We start from the raw sequence: 21,775 nt of genomic DNA, 5'->3' as shown, positions 1-21,775 counted from the left end.
TATATATATATATATATGTTGTATATGTATGTATACACACACACACACCACACATCTTTCAGTATTACATCACCCTGTGAGGAGAAAATGTAAAAAAGAGCTGTAGCATCTGGCTTGACCAGGTTTCAGTTAAGTCCAACCATGGCATAGCTTCTCTAAAGTTGTTGGAATTATTTCTCACAGGGGTGAGAAGCATTGAGACTACAAATAATAGGGTAGGACTTTCACTATTGAGGAAAACTGCATTACGCACTGAAGAGATAAACCCATGCTTGTAGGGAGCAAAGATAGGCCTAGGGTTTGGTGTTACCTTGCCAGTAATTGGGACTGGATCAGAACAGAATCAGAGTGAACTGAGAATGGGTTCATGGTAGGAGTGTGTGCAGACAAAGCTAGAGAAGGAATTAGGGTGACTTTCTTGAGTGATTGCTAAATTGCTGGCTATCACTGCTCACAATTATGGCCAGGAAGTTAGGGAATTAATTGGGCCAAAATTGAGTTGATGTTTCCTTTTTTTTCCACCCACCTGTACAGCTCTTTAATCTATGTTACTAACCAAGTCACAACACATTGAAAGTAGCATCATCACTGATTTTTCTTTGTACTTCAGAAAGTTTTAATGTGATTGATATATAATTTTAAAAAAAACAATTATTGTCATAAATTCCACATTGTGGTTGCCAAAGCTCATTGGCACGTTATATTCAGTCCTTGTTCTCACACTCATTTCTCTGTGCATCCACTGGGAGACTGTACTTCTTATGTCACATTCTGGGGCTCAGGCTGAAGAGGACATAGCCATCTAAGGTATGTTCTCTGGCCATGTCAGAGGAGCTCCCTGAGGGCTGAGTGGAAACATGGCTGCCTCTTTGGGCTAGATGAGAGCTAAGAAATAGTCAATTCTGTTGACATTCCATGAAGCAAAATAAGTAGCAAGATAAAGCCTGACTTCAGTTGGGAAGGGATGTCTACTCCACCCATAAATGCTCTGTCACATATATTTTCTGGTAAATGTAGATAAGTTTGAAGTTGTACGAGTTAAAGATTTTAGAGCTTAAAGTCTTCCCATTGACTTATCAATTAATCAAAGGCTATAGACATGCATTTCTTCTAAATTTATAAAATAAATAAAACAATAACAATGACAAAAACAACTCAATATAGAAGTATTGTGTCTATGCTTAATGAATTTCCAAGCTCCATTCTGGATTTGTTTGAAATTATGCTTGGACTGTTCATAGCAGTGGGAAGAGGCCAAGTTCTCTTGGCTGTGACTGTATTTAACACTCAGTGGCTGTTGTGCTTACCATTTTCCAGGTTATCAAGGTATTCATTTAAACAATTGGAAACTTAAGAGGGAGCTCTAATTTCAAGTCTATTCAAAAGCTTCTAGTGATCAAACCATAAATTTGTATAACTTACCTGCTCAGTGTGTTCTAAATTTCTGACATAATGAAAATCCCAATTTGGCTAAACTAGCATGAGGGGCATTTGTGCTTAGCTCTTTTATAAAATGTGTTATGTCTTATTTTTCTTGAACCATTTCCCTGTATATATTACATATATGTTCCATATATGTTCCATTTGAGGAAATCTTAGGGACAGGATGGAGTTCACATGCATTTGTTAGAAGACCCTACACTTGGTCTTTTAATGTTGTATATTTTTAAAATGTTTGTCATGAGCATAAGAGATAAAGAGATAGAGATAGAAAGCCAGACTCCCTCAATGAGGTCTTACCCACATCCCTTCCCAGCTTTTCTATCCAGCCAGGAATGTGGGCATGGGTACATTTGGCCTGTTCAGCTTAACTGGGGAACTGAACCCACAATCTACCACACGAATTAGGATCTCCTGGGTGGTACATTATTGCTGCACCACCAATCTTGCTTGGCTTTGTGTAGTGTTTTAAATTCAGATGCAGTGTTTTTTATGAAGTAATTCGTAGAGGAGTATATAGGGGCTCAGATACCTGAGTTCACAAGCACCACTATGATCCTCCTCTCCTCTTCTTTCTTCTCTCTCTCACACACATCCACACATTCACTCTCCAAGTTCAAATTCCTTTTATAAGATATTCTAGAGTATGCTGATTTGTTTTATACTCTTCCTCCTTTGACTCAATTGTGGTAATTATTGTCCAAATATATGTTGCATTTTCTTATTTTGGAAAATAGAAAAACAAGAGTCCGTGGTTAGGAATCTCAATGGGAGATAAAGCACCCACAGAGGTTTCAGCAGTGAGGCAGGAATGGAGAAAGAGCACAGGACTTTGGACTTCACCCATGCAATGAAAAAGAGAAACGCTCACTGTGTTCAAATGAGCTACAGAAAATTATCTGGCCATCAGACTATGGACAAGCTTGACTGAATACCCCTGGCTAGGCTACTGTGCCTAAGGGGTTGAATAGTGATCTTGGAAAAATTCTATATTTACTTGTTTGTTAAATACCCCAGCTATGTCAAACTTGAGGGAAAACACAATTTCTAGAAAATGGACATGAAACACTGTGAGTGAAAACTCAGAAAGTCATTGAACTTTTGAAAAGTAGGCAGGGTATAAACTGCCTCAATTCATATGCAGGCTGCAGCAAAATCAAATGTGTGCTTGTCGCCTTGAAATTGCGAGTGGGGAGATAAGATCCTGTGATTCAGTGCTGATGTCAAATTCTGCTACAGCATTATCATTGTGTGGGAATGTATATTGGTCAGATACTTATTTATTCATTGTTTTCTTTTATTTTAGTGAATGTAGGAAATCATCCATCACTTACAATTTTCTTAGTAGTTTCCCATAGCTTAGATCCAGGCATACATATATGTGCTCTTAAAAGACCTTAAATTTTTTCATGAATTATTAGGTCATTAGGAAAGTTATGATATGTTTTCTATGTTTTCCTATGCAAAAATGTGTCATGACTTTCCTGATGATGTAATGCTTTACCCAAAACCAGAGCATGGATTATTAAGCAAGAATGTTTGGATTCAAATGTTCATGCTGGACTTTGAAATGGTGTGTCTTCAAGGCAGCTTTCGAATACTTCTGTGTCTTATCTGTGAAATGTGGAATACCAATGCCTACCCCACAGGGCTGTGGTGTTTAAATGGATGAATATATGAGGAGCATTTCAAAACATTGCCTGTAATCTAGAGCATATTCAGTAATGTTTCCTATCACCATCTTAATAAGCCTCACAAAAATATGTTTGATCTTTGTTTTGGTGATATTCGATTTGCTACTAATAAAGGAAAAGTTATCACCTTCATGATCATTGACTGTCTGTATTCTGAAATAAATATTTTCTTAGGAGTATTTCGTTGCTTGTTTCTTTGTCTTTTAACATGTATGTAATCTAAATATTCCCAAATATATCTTGTGTTCCTGAGGTCACATAACAATAGTTCCAAATGCATAAAAGTAATGAAAAGTAATGCAGTTCCCGAATCTCATCTATACCCTGTGTACAGAGGACATTGCCACCTCTCCAAGATTGTCCAGGCTGCTGCTGGACTTGCTGGTGGAATCTCCCATGGGACCACAATTCTCTTCAGTTCTTCACTTTGGCTATTTTGTTAAAGTTCTGTCATGTGTGGCTGCTGAGGTTGTGTATGAAAACAACTTCCTTGTTAGAACTCCAGGCTCCAGAAGCTCAAAACATCATTCAGCTATTCCTTTCAATGTGAAAAGACCTAGGTCCCATACAGACAGTGGTGGAATGAATGGCATTTTCATTGTCAAAGCAGAAGGACTTCCTAGTTGTTAAAGCAATACTACTGCTCTTCTCCAACCCTCACCCCATCTCATAGAGTCCTTTCTTTATCAGAAGCATTTAAAGTGGTAGATATTTGAATTAATAACCCCATTTTATAATAGACTTCAGAAGTTTAAAGTATTGATCCATTATATGATACTAAGTATTACTTAGCTCCTTAATAGACATTTGTCTTATTTGTACCTGCCCATCACCTTTTTTCTTTATTTATGATTGAGTAGGCATGCCTGCATGTAAGAGTCAGAGAAAGAGAGAGAGGGAGAGAGAGAGAGAGAGAGAGAACCTTCCATAGTGTCTAGTCATGCTATGATCCCCTGCCTCTAGTTCTGTAGCCCATTGCATCGTGGGTATTTACACATGGGCACAAAATGTTTGAGGCCAACAGGTCCAGAAATTGAAATGTGGTCATCATGTGGGATCTGGCTTTTCTTGAGCAATGTACTACCACTGTGCCATGGAGTCACACATGTTCATCACCTTATGAATAGCGTTTTTATCTTAGGGAAAATTCATGTCCTGAGTCCTACCTCCACAATGAAGATGTCAGAATGTAAATGCCACCACGACCACCACCAGCTGGCACTTGGACATGGGGCTATGCTTCTGCCATCGGGTCCACCTGTGGGAAGTTTTGGGAGGAAAGCATGAAGAAACAGGTTCTACCTGTGGATTTAGGGGCTGCCTCTCCTTTGGAGTGATGGAGCCTGCTGACCAGGGATTGTTGAGGTCAGTAGTTGTGGTACGGGGGCACATCAGCTTTTGGTGCTGAGGGCAGTCAGTAGGGTAGGTTCTCTTACCGAGCTGATTTGCCACAAGGTTATGCTTAATGCCAAGCCTCAGTTCCTCCATTTTCACGATTCTGTGGTAGCCCCATAGTGTCTTAATAAATACAATTTGACTTAGAATTATCAAAGAGAATTTTTGCTTACAACCAAGAACCTGATCAATATCAGTTCTATTTTACCTGTTTTTTGCTATTCATTATTTATTTTTTTCTTTTAAGCCTTACAGCTGGAACTTCCTCCATTTCGAAATTTGCAGTTTAAAATCTGGCCATAGATTGTAGGAAACACTTGATTTCCTCTGAGGTCTATCCATTTCCCTTTTCTTTTGTCTGTGATGCACTTTTCTAGATGACCACATGGATCTTGCTTGCTTGTTGCCTTCATGTTTTGCTCCGTTTATCTTTCTGTAAAGGTCCACCTTGACCGGTTCTATTTAAAATTGCAAGAGAGAGAGGCAGTGAGAGGGAAAATGAAAAATCACCCTCCCCTCCCCAGGGGAGATAACCGTGCTGAAATCCCTTCTCCATTCTCCTCCAGGGGTTTTGGGCATGAACGCACATGTGCCCAGTGTGAGTTTGAAACCACTGGGTCCAGGAGTTCAACCACAGTTGGCCATGTGGGAGTCCAGTGACATAACTGCTATGCCATCTGCTGGCCCCAGATAATAAATAATTTATTATTATTGCATATTCTCCCTTATTGTAATGTAAACTCTTGTCATGTTTTGCTCGTTTGTATGTTCTGGTTTGTCGGTTTAGTGATTTGTCCCATGTAAGTAGAATAGTGCCTGAAATAGTAGAGATTCTCAATAAATATTTGCTGAATAAATCAGTATTTTAAAAACAAATATTTTTGTTTTATTCTTTCTCTTTGAAAGGGCTTTCTGTCAGGAGAAAAACATAGTTATCTAATACCTTTGATGACTACAGTTGCAGCTGGGGTGTGAGTTCTCTTGCTGATCACATCCGTGAGGTCACAAATCAAAGGAAATTAGGCCTTAGTTCGATTTTCAGTTTTCTTATTCATTATGTTCTCTCAGTCTTCCAAGAGACAGAGACACAAGAATAGGGCATTTGAGAGTAAAATTCAGCAATAATTCTGATATATATATATATATATCTTTGAAAGGTTCATGAAAATGTAGTTAAAATATGAGATATTTTTAGTGTAAAAAACTGAAATCCATGCAGATTTTTCATAATATGAATATCCATGGGCTTTTTTATTTTTTTTGGAGAGATTTTCACTGTAGGGCGCTTGTGCTCGCCAGACAGACAGAGAGAGACATAGAGACAGAAAGCGAGAAATCACCCCCCAGGGGGGATGGTCACGCCACAATCCCTTCTCTTCCATTCTCCTCTCGGGATCTTGGGCACGCACGCACACGCGCCCAGTGTGAGCTTTAAGCCACCGGGTCCGGGACACAAACCGCAGTCGACTACATGGGAGTCCAGCGACATAGCCATTACACTAACTGCTGGTTCCCATCCATGGGCTTTTTGAAGAACCCTTATAAGTGTGTGTGCATGGGCATATAATTTTTTCCCTCTCTCCCTTCCTTTTTTCTTGTTTAATAACAGTAACTCAAGTAAATGAATTTTCAATGTTTAAAGTAATTGCCAAATATTAGGAGGGGACTGCCAAAACTTAGTGATTCAGACATTAAAGAATTCAAAGCCAAACCAAGGCTTGAACTGCTGATGGATTGTCTAGGGTTTTAAAACACTGAATAAGAATTGATGAACCTGCTAGAATCAACATATACACCAGAAGTTGTGTGCAAATTGGTTGTTCAGAACTTAAGCCATTAGTAACAGAGCTATGAACCTGCTGACAACCTTGAAATAGTTCATAAATAAAAATAAATTATGATGACATGGAACTTTACTATGTGGTCTGGATTCTCAATTCTGGGACAAAAGGCCTGAACAATACTGAGAAGAGTGAGCAGTCAAGAGACTTCCTCCCATTCTCAGACCAATGCAGGAAAAAGTATTCAAATACAAATTGTTTTACCTGGACTCCCACACTGGAATGATCTGCTTAAACTTTGCCCAGTTCCAAAAGTGCTCTATGCTATATGTAAACTCACTAGCCTTTTAAACCATATAATTTTGACTTATCTGAGCCACAATTTAAAAGGTATAAAATTCATTTGAAGTATTTGATAATGGTTTAAATACAGTTATTTGAAACAATGGAAAATGAATTTGTACTATTTGGAATTATCGTCTAAAAAGAAGACACTGCATCCAGTAGATGGCATAGTGGGTAAGATGCTGGACTTCCATGTGGTCAACCGCAGTTTGAGTCCTGGACCCTGATATTTGAAACTCACTCTAGGCATATGTGAATGCCCCAAATCCTGAGAGGAGACTGGAACAGAAGGGAATGTGGTGTGGCCATCCCCTGGGGAATGATTTCCCTTTTTCTGGTTAACAGACATCTCTACCTGGGAACCAGCAGTTAGCGTAATGGCTATGTCACTGGACTCCCACATAGTCGACCGCGGTTCGCATCCCGGACCTGGTGGCTTAAAACTCACGCCAGGCACGTGTGCGTGAGTGCCCAAGATCCCGAGAGGAGACTGGAGGCGAAGGGATTGCGGCATGACCATCCCCCCGGGGGGTGATTATTTCTCGCTTTCTGTCTCTATGTCTCTCTCTGTCTGTCTGGCGAGCGCAAGCGCCCTATAGTGAAAATCTCTCCAAAAAAACCCAAAAAACAAAACAAAACAAAAAAACAGACATTTCTACCTGAAATTCTAGTAAACGACAAACTATTTTAGGAAGACTTCAGGGGTTACTCTGGCAGGAACATAGCCCTTCAGGCTTCTCTGGGAATCAATGCCCTCAAGGCTTCTATTTTTCTTAGTATCTTCCTTATGTTTTTCTCACAACCTAAAGATTGTTGAAAGATCTGGATTGTCTACCCTCTTTCTACCTCAATGACTTCCATGGGAATGTTAGAAGGGAGCAATCCAGAGGAAGTTTTTGCTATTTATGTATATGGATTATTTATGAATTATATGCTTATAAATAGGGATTAATATGGAAAATAAAGTCTCGATTAGGCAAAATTCCAATCTAATCGAATTCAATAGCATACTCAGGTATCATTATTTTATTTTTTATTCTAATTTATTATGATAAATTATAAAAATGGCCCCTAACTAATATTTCTTTCATTTTGAAAATAAGTACAATTTAAATACCTATTGTATGTTATACAGAAATAAGACATCAATTATCAAAGCAACCCAGGCCTAATGCCCTTTAGTCTAATAATGTGTGACAGAACCATCTCTATCTATACACAGTATCATGTTCTGAATGATAATTCTAAGCTTCTGAAATATTTCCAATTATAAAAGATGGTTTTATTAAACTTTGCAAGGAAAGAAATTTGCAATTATAAATTAACAAAAATAACACTACAAAATTTTTTTCCTGTTAACCCCATCAGGCCAGAAATCACAGGTCACACACTAGATTTTTATACATTAAATGTGACCTTCAGAAAGATTTATTTGGCCCACACATTAGCAGCCTTCAAGTGGTTTTATTTCCCCCCAGAAAAATAAAAAAAATGTTGAAATTGAAATTTATGACTTCTGACAAAAATATAATAAATCAGAAGACATGGTAACCCTGGGGCTGGTCTTATCATGACAGAAATCAATAGAAGGTAGTTCAGGATGCCCCTCGTAAGCCAACACTGTCCTCTCCACCTTAGTTTCCACTCTCTCCACCATCTACAAGAAACTGAGCACCTGATCAGGCTAATCTCAGCCCTGTTGCTGTCATTTTATATGTAGTAGTTTTAAAGTAAATTATTTATTTATTCATGTATTAATTTTGGAATGAATTAAAAATCTGGCCCAGTTTACTCAATTTGATATCTGCCTGATCTGGTAAAAACTTGAGGTCGTCACCCTACCTTGTCTTTAATCAATATTTGACTATGTATATACTTTCAATAAAAGTGTTATGTATATGTATATGTACATCTGTGTATGAATATACATATATAGAAAGAGAGAGGAAGAAAAGAAAGAAAGAAGGAAGGGAGAGAGGGAGGGGTAAGAGAGAGGGAGGGATTAATATCCTTAATACTCTTTCACACTTTCCATGAGCCCCTTGTACTGTTTCCGACTGGTCCCACCTTGACGTGTGCCTCCCTTATCTTGTCTTTCAGATGGAATTCCATTTACCTGGTGGATTGGCCGGTCTAATGAAAGGCACCCTTACTGGGGAGGTTCTCCTCCTGGGGTCCAGCAGTGTGAATGTGGCCTGGATGAGAGTTGCCTGGACATTCGACACTTTTGCAATTGTGATGCTGACAAAGATGAATGGTAATGAGAATCACGATCTTTCTGCAAATGTGGAGCAAGCCCCTTGACTGATACCTAACATTTCCCCACAGAGAGAAGCATTTTGATGAGAACTTCAATATGAAATGGGGCTCCTTAATAGCTGTGCTTGCTTTTAATTTGGAAGATGACCAGTTATAGTATTTTTAGGGCTATTACTGAGGTTTGTCACATTAAACATATGGTCACACTACCACCCCATCTTATATTCTGAAGTGTCCACTTCAACAAAGGAAGAAAATAGAATATTGAGCTTTACAACTTAGTATTTCTATAAGACATGAAATACAGGTTGGGAGATAGGAGGTGAGGAAGCTGTGCACTCTCCAGAGACACAGTGAGAGAGGAGAGAGAGAGAGAAGAAATACCTCCACCATGGGGCCTGGTCATGCTACAACCCTTATCCTCCATCTCTCCCCCTGTCTAAATTTTGGGCATGCATACACACATTCCTGGTATGTTTTTCAAGATACCAGGTCTAGGACTCCAACTGCATGGTTGGCTGTGTGGAACCACCACGAGGCCATAGGCTGGCCTGAGAATGTATAATTACATAGACTTTCAGACTTTGTCCCATTCTCCTATGAATGGGAGTCCAACTTTACTTTTTAATATCAATAAAAATACAGTAAATAAAATTTATATTCACCAAGGTTATAAACTAACTTTAATTTTCATGTAATTTTTATCATTTTTGCATCTTAACATTGGGTAATGCTGGTTACAGAGAAGTTAAATATTTTTTCCAAGGCCATGCATGCCTATCAAGTGACAGAGCCAGAATCTGAACCCAGCTGGATCTTTGTCAGAGGATTTTACTGTTCCTTACTAACTTATTTCTACACAGGGAAGTTTAATTTTAGGTTCCCATGTTCATTATCTCTATTTTTCCTTTGTCCTCTAAGTGAACTGCTTGCTTTTCCCTATATTGATTATGAAAATATGTACAGAACATTTTCAAATATGCTTTCATTTTACCTGAATTGAAGCCCTTATTTCATTTTGCCTTATGCAATTTTACTTGCCTCATCTGATGCTGCTCAATTGTAATTAAGAATTCTTATGTCAAGCTGCTCTCAAACAAGTTTAAATTTCTAAGTATTTTCTATTTCACTATTTAAATCATTAACAGCAGGGGCTATTTCACATGTACTTTAAGGTTGAGTCAAAAACCTCAGTTCAATGAGAAAAGGAACAACCAAGTCTTTTTTTTTTTTGCCATAGGGCGTGTGCACTCTCCAGACAGAGAGAAAGAGAGACAGAGAGATAGAAAGTGAGAAATCACCCCCCAGGGCGGATGGTCACACCGCAATCCCTTCTCCTCCATTCTCCTCTCAGTATCTTGGGCACGCACGCACACGTGCCCGGCATGAATTTAAGCAACCGGGTCTGGGACGCAAACCGTAGTCGACTACCTGGGAGTCCAGTGACATAGCCATTATGCTAACTGCTGGTCCCCCAACCAAGTTTTTGACTCCATCAACATCCAGGAGCTACTGCTCAGTTCTTCAGAGCACAAGGGGCTGCCTGACCCCAAGGCAGGTTGCTTAGGTGCCTTCTCCTAAACCCAAATGTTCCATGCAGATGGAATCAGATGAAATTGACTAGAGGCTGAGTCAACTTCTGTGTTCTTTGGGCCCCTATTTGTTGAAAATTCTTTCACAGTATCATGGAGTCATGCAAATCAAATATTACTTGTATTTTGAATGGAGAGTACTATAGTTTAAATGTGCCTCTCCAAATCCATGTGTTGGGTTCATGTTGTGAAGTAATTCAGTATGGTCTTCATCTAGTTACAATGTTGAAATATGGGACTTTGAGAGTGATTAGGTACCAGGATGGGGTCTCTATGATTAAGCCCTGGTAAGTTTATAAGAAAAGGAAATAAGTCAGAGGTTCACAGACACAGCCCTGTGTTCTCTTGCCCTTCCTCCCATTGGAATGTAGCCAGAAGACCCTCACCTGATGTGTTCCCAAATCTCAGACTTCCAAGCCATGAACTGAGTCTCTTAAGTTACCCAGACTCTGATAATTTCTGTTATTGAAAACAGAACAGACTAGAACAGAGACCCTATCTCTTTAAACATTATATTCCTCAAGACTTACTCCTGGTACAGTAAACATTTGGTGCTAGTTAGTGAATAGATAAATTTAGGAAATCTTCAAAGAGAAGGAATCATCACATTTTCCCAAGCTTGGGAAATATGTGCAGAAGTGTTAGGTGACTGTGTTGCCAGGAAAACATTCTCAAATACTCTGCTCCCAGCAGCTTAGAATTCCCTCTTTCTTTGATTCATAAGTTCACCTTCACTGTGCATAATATTAGACATTATTTGCAGATTTATAGACTTGAATGGAAACACTTTCACTTCATTGTATGTAATCACAGGAGCTGATATAAGAGTTAGAATGTCAAGGAAAAAGTTGTTGAAAAGAAGCAGTGTTTTTCCTAGTTACTCTGAATTCTGGCTCCTTCTTGGCTAAATTTTTAAACTTGTGCACTGTATATTTCCTATAGTGCATTTTTTTCTTTATATGCTATTTGCCTATTGAACACTGTCACAGTGCCTCCCTTTTCTAGAGAACAACTGATAGGGCTTGATTTACTGTCCACTCTGAGGCAGTGAGGAGAATGGCACCAGATCACTTAATCTCATTGAAGTGTCTCAGGGGCATTACACTCGTCATCTCTTTCACTTAGATTCCAATGTCTCCCTCCTTTGACCTTCTCACTAGTTCACTAACCTCTAAACCTTTCATGTGTTGCCTGAATTTCATCATCTAGGCTGTGCTCAGACAAAATCTTCAAAACATTTTTCCCTTACCCCTTACTCTTTTTTCCCCCTTCTATAGCCAGGAAAAATTCCACTTTTCTGTGGCAAGCAACATCTATTCAGGTATCAGAATTTATTACTAAACGTAGGTCTTATTCAAAAACCAACCAGCGAGTGGCATGATGGTTAAGGCACTGGACACTCCCACACGGCCAACTGTGGTTCAAGTCCCGGACCAGGTGGCTTACTTTCAGACTTTACCTCTCTCTCTCTCTCTCTCTGTCTCTCTGTCTCTGTCTCCCTATGGTCAAACTAAAAGAAATGAATGAAAAAATAAAAGAATTTTAAAAAAACGGTCAAACTAAAAGAAATGAATGAATAAATAAAAGCATTCTAAAAAAAACCCAACAACAACAACCAAAAAAACAACCTACCAAAGGTCAAGAGGAAGAACTGAGCCTCCCTTTGTAAGAATGCCAGCTTCACCCATGGGGTCCTAGAATAACACGGTGAGCACCTCAGGGAAAGGTCCAGGTGAAAAGGGTTCAGGAAGCTTCTCAAGAGGAAACAGAAGCTGGAATTCTGATTGAATACTTCTGGGTGTCATTCATCGTCTTAGGACAAGTCATATCCTGTGATAAATGCTTTGGTAAAACAATTTTTTATAGAAGCATCCATATGTGATACTCCATTTTACATTTACTCATTTATCACTTGTTTACTGAGTGACTAATCTGTGCCAGGCAAACAATCTGCTGTGCATAGAAAAGCAAAGGCATTATAGTCCTTGTCCTTGAGGAACCCACAAAAACTGTAACATAGTCTGTTTTGTGCTACTAGAACATAATAGCTGAGATTGGGTAATATATAAAGAAAAAAAACTAATTTATTACAGTTCTGGAGTCTGGGAAGTCCATAATCCAGGGGCCTTTCAGAAAAGGCCTTCTTGCTATGTCATCCCATGGTGGAGGGAGAAATGTATATTTGGTAGAGAAGGAAAGCTGAACTTTTCTTTTTATCAGAAGCCATTCTTGAAATAACTAGTTCACTCCAGCAATAATGGCATAGTTCATGAGACAGAGCCCTTATAACCTTTTTTCTTAAAGGAGACTCCACCTCTCAAGACTTGCATTGGGGATTATGTTTTTAATACATATATGTTCGAGGACACATTCAAACCATAGCATGGTGGAAAAGATAAAGCTATTTAGCTGGTAATAAATGGATCAGTGTGATAGATTTGATAACAGAGATCAGCACAGGTGTTCTAGGGCCTATGGTAGATATGGGATATGAAAGTTATATTTCAGATAAAAGCAGTAGTTAGGTTTTGAAGGACCAGAAGAAATTAGCTAAATGATCAGACAAGTTAGCATAGTACAGGCAGGAGAAACTCTATGTACTTAGAGACTGAAATGCAAAATAATATAAAAGTCACCACTTTCTTAAAGCACAAATATATTGGTATGGTTTTTGCAGCTTTCATGTAGGGCACTTACAGGAGATAACAGCAGGGAGGAAGGTCAAATCCAGATCATAAAGCTCCTCACATGTGAAATAAGGATGAGCTAGCTTTGTCTTTAAAAGGATTGTACACATAAAATATATATTCAGACATGAAGCCTGGTCAAACCTCATGGCAATGCATTCATTATTTATCTATCCAACTCTATTATTTACTGCAGAAAAGAAATGTATAAAAACTGACATAATTGTAAAAGAATCAATCCTGTTCAACGTTCCTCCAACCTTACTCTTGACCGATGTGTGGTCAAGCTGGTTTTCCACATATTTCACATTTTTGTTTTAGACCAGAATTACTCGGTTGGTCTCTCTAGTGTTCTAGGTATTTCTAAGAAACCTCAAATACTTTTTCCTTGTAAAATTCCCTCAAGTTTTTCTGTCAAGTAAAACTAATCAGGAAATCAACTTGGGCTTACATAATTAATGCCTAGTAGATAGCAGTTTAATATATTACAACTCTTAGATGATATTATCATTTAAAAGTGATACCTATCATAATACCCACTCAGTATTTCACATACTATATCTCATTGTAATGTTCCAGAAGGTCTTGGGTTTATTGTCTAATTTCCTCAGAAAAGGAAATGAAGTCTCTGAAATGATAAGTGGTTAGTAGGGTCCTGTGGCTAAGGAGGGGGCAGAGTTGAGATTCCGGCTGAATTCCAGGATGCTTTTAATGACTACATCAGAGGAGTCACTAATGTTGGGATTTTGTATCATGGCCAGCAAAGGTGTTAGAGATGACTCTCCCAGGATCTCTCAAATCCTATCGCTGCAGTATTCATGCTTCTTTTTGCTAACTCAGCTGCTCAGGGAAGCCCAGCCATCTTCCCAGCCTCTTGTGGTTGGTAATTCCTTGCTTTAATAAAGCTCTGTAACTGAGGAACTTACTATCATACATTTAAGTAAGATGCAAGTAAGTCAGGAAAATATGTATTGTATAAATGGGTGAAAGTAAGGTAGCTCAGAAGATAGAGGTGATGAGGAGAGAACAAAACTGTCACTCAGTGAACACAAAAGCACATTTCCTTCTTATGGTAAAAAGGAACCTCAGCTAGACCTCTGACATATGTATTCCATGGAGCTGATTTCTCAGGAGTTTCTAACCCAGCTGATGAACTATTGGGTTGCCAGAAAAGTCATGACACATGTAGACGGGGCCAGCAGGTGACAGAGTGGTTAGGGTACTGAATCCCCATGTGGCTGGCTATGGTTCAAATCCTGGACCTGGTGGCTTGAAACTCACACCAGGTGTGTGTGCAAGCATGCCCAAAATCCCTAGAGAAGAACAGAGGAAAAGGGATTGCAGTGTGGCCATTCCCCTGAGGGGTGATTTCTCACTTTCTGTCTCCCTTTCTCTGTCTCTCTGGTGCACATGCCCTAAAGCAAAAATCCCTCAAAACAAACAAACAAAAAAAGAGAAAAGCATAGAAAAGAATATGTCATGACTTTTCAGACAATCCAATAAATAGGAAAGGAAGGAAAAAAGCAAGAGGGGAAGGAAGGAAGAAGAAACTTGTATTGAAAAATAATTTCATAGTTAGTGACTGTTGGTAAAAGAAATTCTCTTTGATTTAATTATCTAATTTAAAGTAATCTTCCCAATGTGAACCATTCCCTTTTAACTAATGGACTTGAGAATATCAAAGAAAATTACGAAGAGTTCCAGGCTACAGCTCCTGGAGACAGCTCAGGAGAGTGTTGGGCTTCGTAAAAGGTGGAAAAGTAGTGTCCAGGTGGAGGGGTGCTAAAGATGGTTGGGGCTCCACACTGGAGAAGATGAGGGGAATGCACAAAGGATGCCTCCTAGCAATGACTCAGTCTGAATGAGTTTGCCCATCCAAACAGCCAGGGTGAACTAAAAATGAAGCTCTCTTGCTTAAGAGTAGAACATTCTTTTATTTATTTTACAAGGAAGTGCGGAAGTTGTCTTTTGATTTTCAGTAACTGCTTTTTGCCTCTTGCCCTTTGTATCTTTGGATAAAGTGGTATAGCATAAAACAGGAGGGAAACATGATGTAGTGCTAGATTCTGATCATCTGATAATCCAAACAAGGGGATCTATTATTCTAATTCTTAAAGAACAGAAGATTTTCAGAGGATGCTATTATTTTCGGCATATGAGATCATGGAGCTTTAAGCTACTTTTCAGCACTTGATTGCACTTCTTGTCATTGAGAAAGTGCTTAATAGATGTTGCTGAACTCATGAGTGAAGGGCAGATGAATGACTGCTGCTGGATTTGTTTATACCACTCTCTCTCTCTGTCTTTTGGTAGATCAACCATGGCCATTCTGGGGTTAACTGATACTCATTTCATTGTTAACCATTACCTGTCTTTTACAATCTCACAAAAAAATATTTACCAAAGTTTAACCCAAATACTTTATTTTGTTGCAAATTGATTGTGCTAGCTCTCAAAAGTAGTTATTTGTCTTTCTATGTCTAGATTATTTCACTTACTATATTGTTCTCCAGGTTTATCCACATCATAGCAAATGACGGAATTTCATTTTTTTTAAAGGTTAAATAGTATTTCATTGTGCATACATATCACATTTTCTTTATCCATTAATTTGTTGATATACACAGGTTGTTTCTATGTGAGGTAGTAGATGAATATGCTTGTTTCAGCTGTTCTACAACTTGTACAAATATGAAAGCATCACAATTAAAAAAAAAAAATTAGAAATGATCACCCTAGGTGATGTGGTGGTTGGGGCACTGGACTCCCACATGGCTGACCATGACTCGAGTCCCAGACCTGATGGCTAAGAAATTACACTGGGCTGCGGACCGGCAGTTGGTGTAATGGTGATGTCGCGGGACTCCCATGTAGTCAACTGCCGTTCGAGTCCCGGATCTGGTGGCTTAAAACTCACGCTGGGCATGTGTGGGTGTGTGCCCAAGATCCTGAGAGAACATTGGAGGAGAAGGGGTTGTGGTGTGGTCATCACCCCTGGGGGGTGATTCTCACTTTCTGTCTCTCTGTCTCTTTATGTCTTTCTAGCGAGCACACATGCCCTATAGCAAAAACCTCCCCCCCCAAAAAAAGAAAGAAAGAAAAGAAAAGAAATTACACTGGGCATGTGTGTGGAGGAGAAGGGATCGTGGCATGTCCATCACCCCTGGTGGTGGTGGGGTGTGTAATTTCTCACTTTCCCTCTCATTGTCTCTCTCTGACAAAAGCACGCACCCTATGGCAAAAACCTTTAAAAAAAAAAAAAAAAAAAAACAGTGATCACCCAGCTCCAAAAGATACTTTTTCATACATTTCCTTAAAGTTAACTTCTCTCTTTCAAGTGAAAGTCTAATCCAGTCCCCAAGACCTCATCCTTCCCAAGGGCTCTTTCCTTCTTTTTCACATGGCTTGATGAGATGATGTAAAATACATTGATGGGACTAAGGGGTTTTGCTGTTTCTTCACCTAGGCTGTTCTTTATCTCTGACTTCTTTCAATTTCCTCAAAACCTATACCTCTGAGGTTCTCTTTTCATTAGGGTGCCTCATACCAGCTAGTTTCCTGAGTGGGGCTCCAGTCCTGAATCCAGAGAGAAATGAAAAGATCACCTCAGGGCACATTACATTTCTATTCCTTATTAAAAAAATAATATTGTGCAATCTCTGCTGGTTAAATTTGATTATGCATGAATCTGTTTATGAGCTATTCTATTGCTTATTGAGTTTTAGAAGTGCCTTTCCCCAAGCAGGCAGAAATTATAAAAGGCTTATCTGGGTTTTCACTCACTCAGCTCTGAATTCATACCTGCATCTAGCAACATAATCAAGGCCAGTACATTGTATCAGAGAGAAGTATCATCTAGCTTGGAAGTGGGAATGCACATATTAATTGCTGAGTACATGGATGAATGAGTGGGAGATATCCTTTCTCCCCATCCTCTCTTCCTGGCCATAGACCTAAACTTGCTCCTTATGATCTGCTGATTTAGTCATTACATTTTCTCTTAAAGTATATATTCTGGAGTAACATGATATGACTGGTTTACACTAATGTTCTTATGATTGGGTTTCAAGATTTTTTGGTTTGTGTTTTTGTATCCCCCACTCCCCACCCCCCCAGGCATGTGCACTTTCTGGAAAATGACAAAGAGAGGACAAAGAGAGAATGGGAACGAAGGGAAGCATCCCAATATGAGGAATGGTCCTGTTGCAGTGCTTTGTCCTTAATTTCTCCTCTTGGGATTTGGGCACACATGCACTCACATCTAGTATGTTTCTTTTATTTATTTATAGGGCGTGTGCACTCGCCAGACAGACAGAGAGAGACAGAGAGACAGAAAGCAGGAAATCATCCCCCCAGGGGGGGGGGGCACCGCGCCATACCTTTTGACAGAGAGACAGAAAGCAGGAAATCACCCCCCCAGGGGGGGTGGCCACTCCGCAATCCCTTCTCCTCCATTCTCCTCTCGGGATCTTGGGCACGCACGCACATGCGCCCGGTGTGAGTTTAAGCCACCAGGTCCGGGACTTGAACCGTAGTCGACTACGTGGGAATCGAGTGACATAGCTATTATGGTAACTGCTGGTCCCTCATCCAGTATGTTTCTCAAGCTGTGAGATCTAGAACTTGAACCATACAGTCAGGCATATGGGTTCCAGATACCTTAACCACAAAGCCATGGACTGGCCCAGGTTTGGGATTTTCAAGACCAATGCCTTCTGGTTTATCTGAGAGGAGAAAATAAAGAAGCATTGAATAATGAAGAGAAGAATGAAAAATTCAAAAATGAGGAATAAGAACATAAAACCAGAGGTTAACATTCAAAACTAAAATAGCACATTATTAAGGTTCAAAAATGAGGAATAAGAACATAAAACCAGAAGTTAAAATTCAAAACTAAAATAGCACATTATTAACAAATAGAATTTTGAATGGAGCAAAATAGTTGATACGTTCCCAAGGGTAACATTATGTTTAGTTTAGTTTTACTTGATGATATCACCATCCTATCATGTATTACAGAAAGATATTGAATAAGAACAGTTTATGATCTGTGTGTTGTGGAAAACAAAACATGGCTGTGAAAAATTCCTTTAATGCTTTAGGAAACAATTAAAGATATATACTGAGGTTTTCATTACATCAATTATCTTTCAAGCTCTAAAAATATACTGTGGGTAAACTGTAAAATCTCATTATTTGAGCAATTGCAAACTTATATCAAAAGTAGAACTTGAGGGACCAGCAGTTAGCATAATGGCTATGTTGCTGAACTCCCATGTAGTCAACCACAGTTCAAGTCTCGGACCCGGTGGCTTAAACTCATGCCAGGCACATGTGCTTGTGTGCCCAAGATCCCGAGAGGAGAATAGAGAAGAAGGGATTGCGGCGTGGCCACCCGTCTTGAGGGGTGATTTCTCGCTTTCTATCCCTCTGTTTCTCTCTGTCTTTCTGGCAAGCACACATGCCCTATAGTGAAAACCTTTAAAAAAAAAAAAAGTAGAACTTGAAGTCAATGTCAAGATTCAGATTTTGCATTCAAGTAGTTTTATACAACGTTTTGACTTGGACTATTAGTGCATACTAAATTATTACAGTTTTACTTAAAAAGAGAGCAAGACTTTTGTTTCTATTTTAATTTGCCTACTTATCACTATGTTAGTGGCATTATCCACCTAACAATAATTCTTATTCAGATTCAAATCAGTTAGATGAGCTACTTTCCTTCTTCCCTACTCTGCCAGTACCATGGTCAGTTCTAATCCACCAAATTTTAGTAATGCATAATGGGGATTATTTTTCCTAACTTTGCAAAAAATTTAGGAGTTTTTGGAATCAGTGGTTAGCATAATGGCTATGTCGCTGGACTCCCACGTAGTCGACCGTGGTTTGCATCCCGGACCCAGTGGCTTAAACTCACACCGGGCGTGTGTGCGTGAGTGCCCAAGATCCCGAGAGGAGAATGGAGGAGAAGGAATTGTGGTGTGGCCATCCCCTCTGGGGGGTGATTTCTCCCTTTCTATCTCTCTGTCTCTCTTTGTCTGTCTGGCGAACGCACATGCCCAATAGTAAAAAAAAAAAAAACCTCTCAAAAAAAAATTTAGGAGGTTTTTTTTAGTTACAAAAGAAAGATAATCATCCTTATTGTAAAGTGTTAAAAAGTTTCAGAAGAATTTAATGAAAAGTAAAAGCTCCCATTTATTTGCAACTCTGAATCATTTTCTTTTTACTCCATATGCAAATCTTACGCCTAAAGATGAGAGTTGAGTGTGTAGTATTTCTACACATAAATATCCTTCTATGTCTATACCATATTTATAAATATGTATTTGTTCAGTTACTAAATTTGAGATAAATTTAAACATATTATTATGCAACTTGCCTTTTTCAAATAAAATTTAGCTTGGAGATATTTTTCCTGGCATCATTAAATAAGCATAAAAATGAATGAATTCTTTCCATTTTAATGGCTACACAGTATTTCATAGTATCACAGTATCATTACTTACTTTACTATTCCTTTATTTGATTTGTAGCTGATTATTAGAAACCAGGTTGCAGTAAACATTTTTGAGTCCTGATTTACACCTTTTTCCACTTTCCAAATTATTATTTTTATTGTGTAGAATCCCAGCTTAGAATTGCTAGACTATGCACTCTGACTTTGATAGATACGGCCAAATTACAAAAGGGATGTAGGTCTTCATATAGACCACAACAGGATCAGGTCAAGAATGGCCACCTTGATTCTATGGAGAGAAACAATGCTCTCCCTGCAGAAGTAGTTTTACAACAGGAATATTCAGAACTCACTAGAGTCAAAGCACAGCCGACAGAGAAACATTTCTTACGATCTTTATTTGCTAAGAACTTTCTGGAACCCTTAGCCAGGTGTGGCTGCAGGAGAGAACTGTGAATGGACAGGACACTTGATGCTGTGTTCCTGCGCAACTCCTCATTGTCATTTCTTCCATGCCTGGTGCTGCTTCTGTCATCCATGACAATGCTCTCAGCAGTGCAGAGACATCCTCATGTCTGCATTTTTTGTCTAAGAGCCTGGTCTTCACCATGTAGAAGAAATTATTCAATTTCCTTAACACATCTGTCTCATAGATATTTCTGGAAATGGCATGAGCTAATACATGTAATACACTTAGATTACACACGATTTAGTTTTAAGGTTTTTTTTTTTTTTTCTGGTCACAGTATAAAACTTTTCTGTATTAAAAATGTAATGAATCTCTAAGTAATATTTTATTATTTAATAAGATAATCAACTGCTGGATTTGTCACTGTAAAACCTAAATTATTTAACCTTTCTGAGATCTGTTTTTTTTTATTTATTTAGAAAAGGGGAAATATCTATCTCTGAAAGTACTAAATAAGTTAGTACTAATTTGTGCATCTAGAAAATGTATTAAGTAGTTAGTTCTAAAAAATTTATGTCATTTTTAATATAATTCTTTTTATTTTAGCAATATCTTAATGAATAATAAGAGGCAACATGAACATATAGAAGTTTAATGTCTAAGAAAAGTATTTGCACACACACACATAAACAAACACATGGTCTTCAAAAGTTAATAAAAATGGAGGCCTGCAGATGATGTCAGAGATGGTTACATCATTGGACTACCACAGGGCCGACTGTAGTTCAAGTCACAGACTTTGTGACTTGACACTCATGCTAGGTGCATGTGCGTGTGTGTCCAAGATGCCAGGAGGAGAATGGGGGAGAAGAATTGCAGGATGGTCATCCTCCCATGAGGGGTGATCTTTCACTTTCATTGTTTCTGTCTCTGTCTCTTTCTGGCAACACACACATCCTAAGGCAAAAACCTCTTAAAAATGAATGGGAATGCATATTATGAAAAAACTATGCATGGATTTCAATTTTTTTCATTAAAATAAACTCATACTTCAATTCTATGTTCCAATGAACTTGTTGAAATACCCTTACATATGCAATAAAATCAATACCATAACAGAAGTGATAGCATACAAACACTAAGTTCATTCACTCATCTAACTCTGGATGGAATAAGAAAATAGGACTGAGGTCCTCTCTCCTCAAAAAGGGGATGCCCTCTGAGAGTTTACTAGTGAAAATCACCATGTATGGGACCAGCAGGTGGTGCAGTGGTTAAGGCGCTAGACTCCTATGTGGCTGACTATGGTTCAAGTCTCAGATCTGCCTGCTTCAATTCATGATAGATGCATGTGTACTCATGTCCAATATACTGAGAAGAGAATGGAGGAGAAGGAATTGTGATGTGGACATCTCCCCTGGGGGATGATTTCTTGATTTCTCACTATCTCTCTGTCTCTCTGATGAGGGCAGATGCCCTATAGCATCCATTCTCCTCTCTCTCTCACACACACACACACACACACACACACACCAATCACCATGTAACGGATGGATCTGTTGCAAGTACAAATAGCCCATGAGATTGCTTATAAATGTGAAACTAAAGAGCTTATGGGCTCCCAGAACTTCTGTCAAGGTGATCCACGTGTAATATCAGGAAATATGGGGCTTGAAAATGCTTGCAAGTTAATAAACCAAAACCCAGTCACTTGTG

At 38.8% G+C, this 21,775-nt stretch overlaps 1 protein-coding gene across 1 annotated transcript in view; it reads left to right on the top strand.

Moving 5' to 3' along the window:
* The window catches only part of CNTNAP5 (contactin associated protein family member 5), a 561,684-nt gene that overhangs the window by 335,493 nt on the left and 204,416 nt on the right, over window positions 1-21,775 (top strand). The window contains exon 11 of the mRNA XM_027772830.1: window positions 8,756-8,912. Coding sequence (XP_027628631.1) covers window positions 8,756-8,912 — 157 coding nt within the window. The remainder of the gene's footprint in view (window positions 1-8,755; window positions 8,913-21,775) is intronic.

The sequence above is a fragment of the Tupaia chinensis genome, unplaced genomic scaffold (genome assembly GCF_000334495.1).
Source record: "Tupaia chinensis unplaced genomic scaffold, TupChi_1.0 Scaffold000309_1, whole genome shotgun sequence".
In the NCBI taxonomy this organism is placed as follows: domain Eukaryota; kingdom Metazoa; phylum Chordata; class Mammalia; order Scandentia; family Tupaiidae; genus Tupaia; species Tupaia belangeri.
The sequence above is the reverse complement of the archived record's forward strand: the minus strand, read 5'-3'. Positions and strand labels throughout refer to the sequence as shown.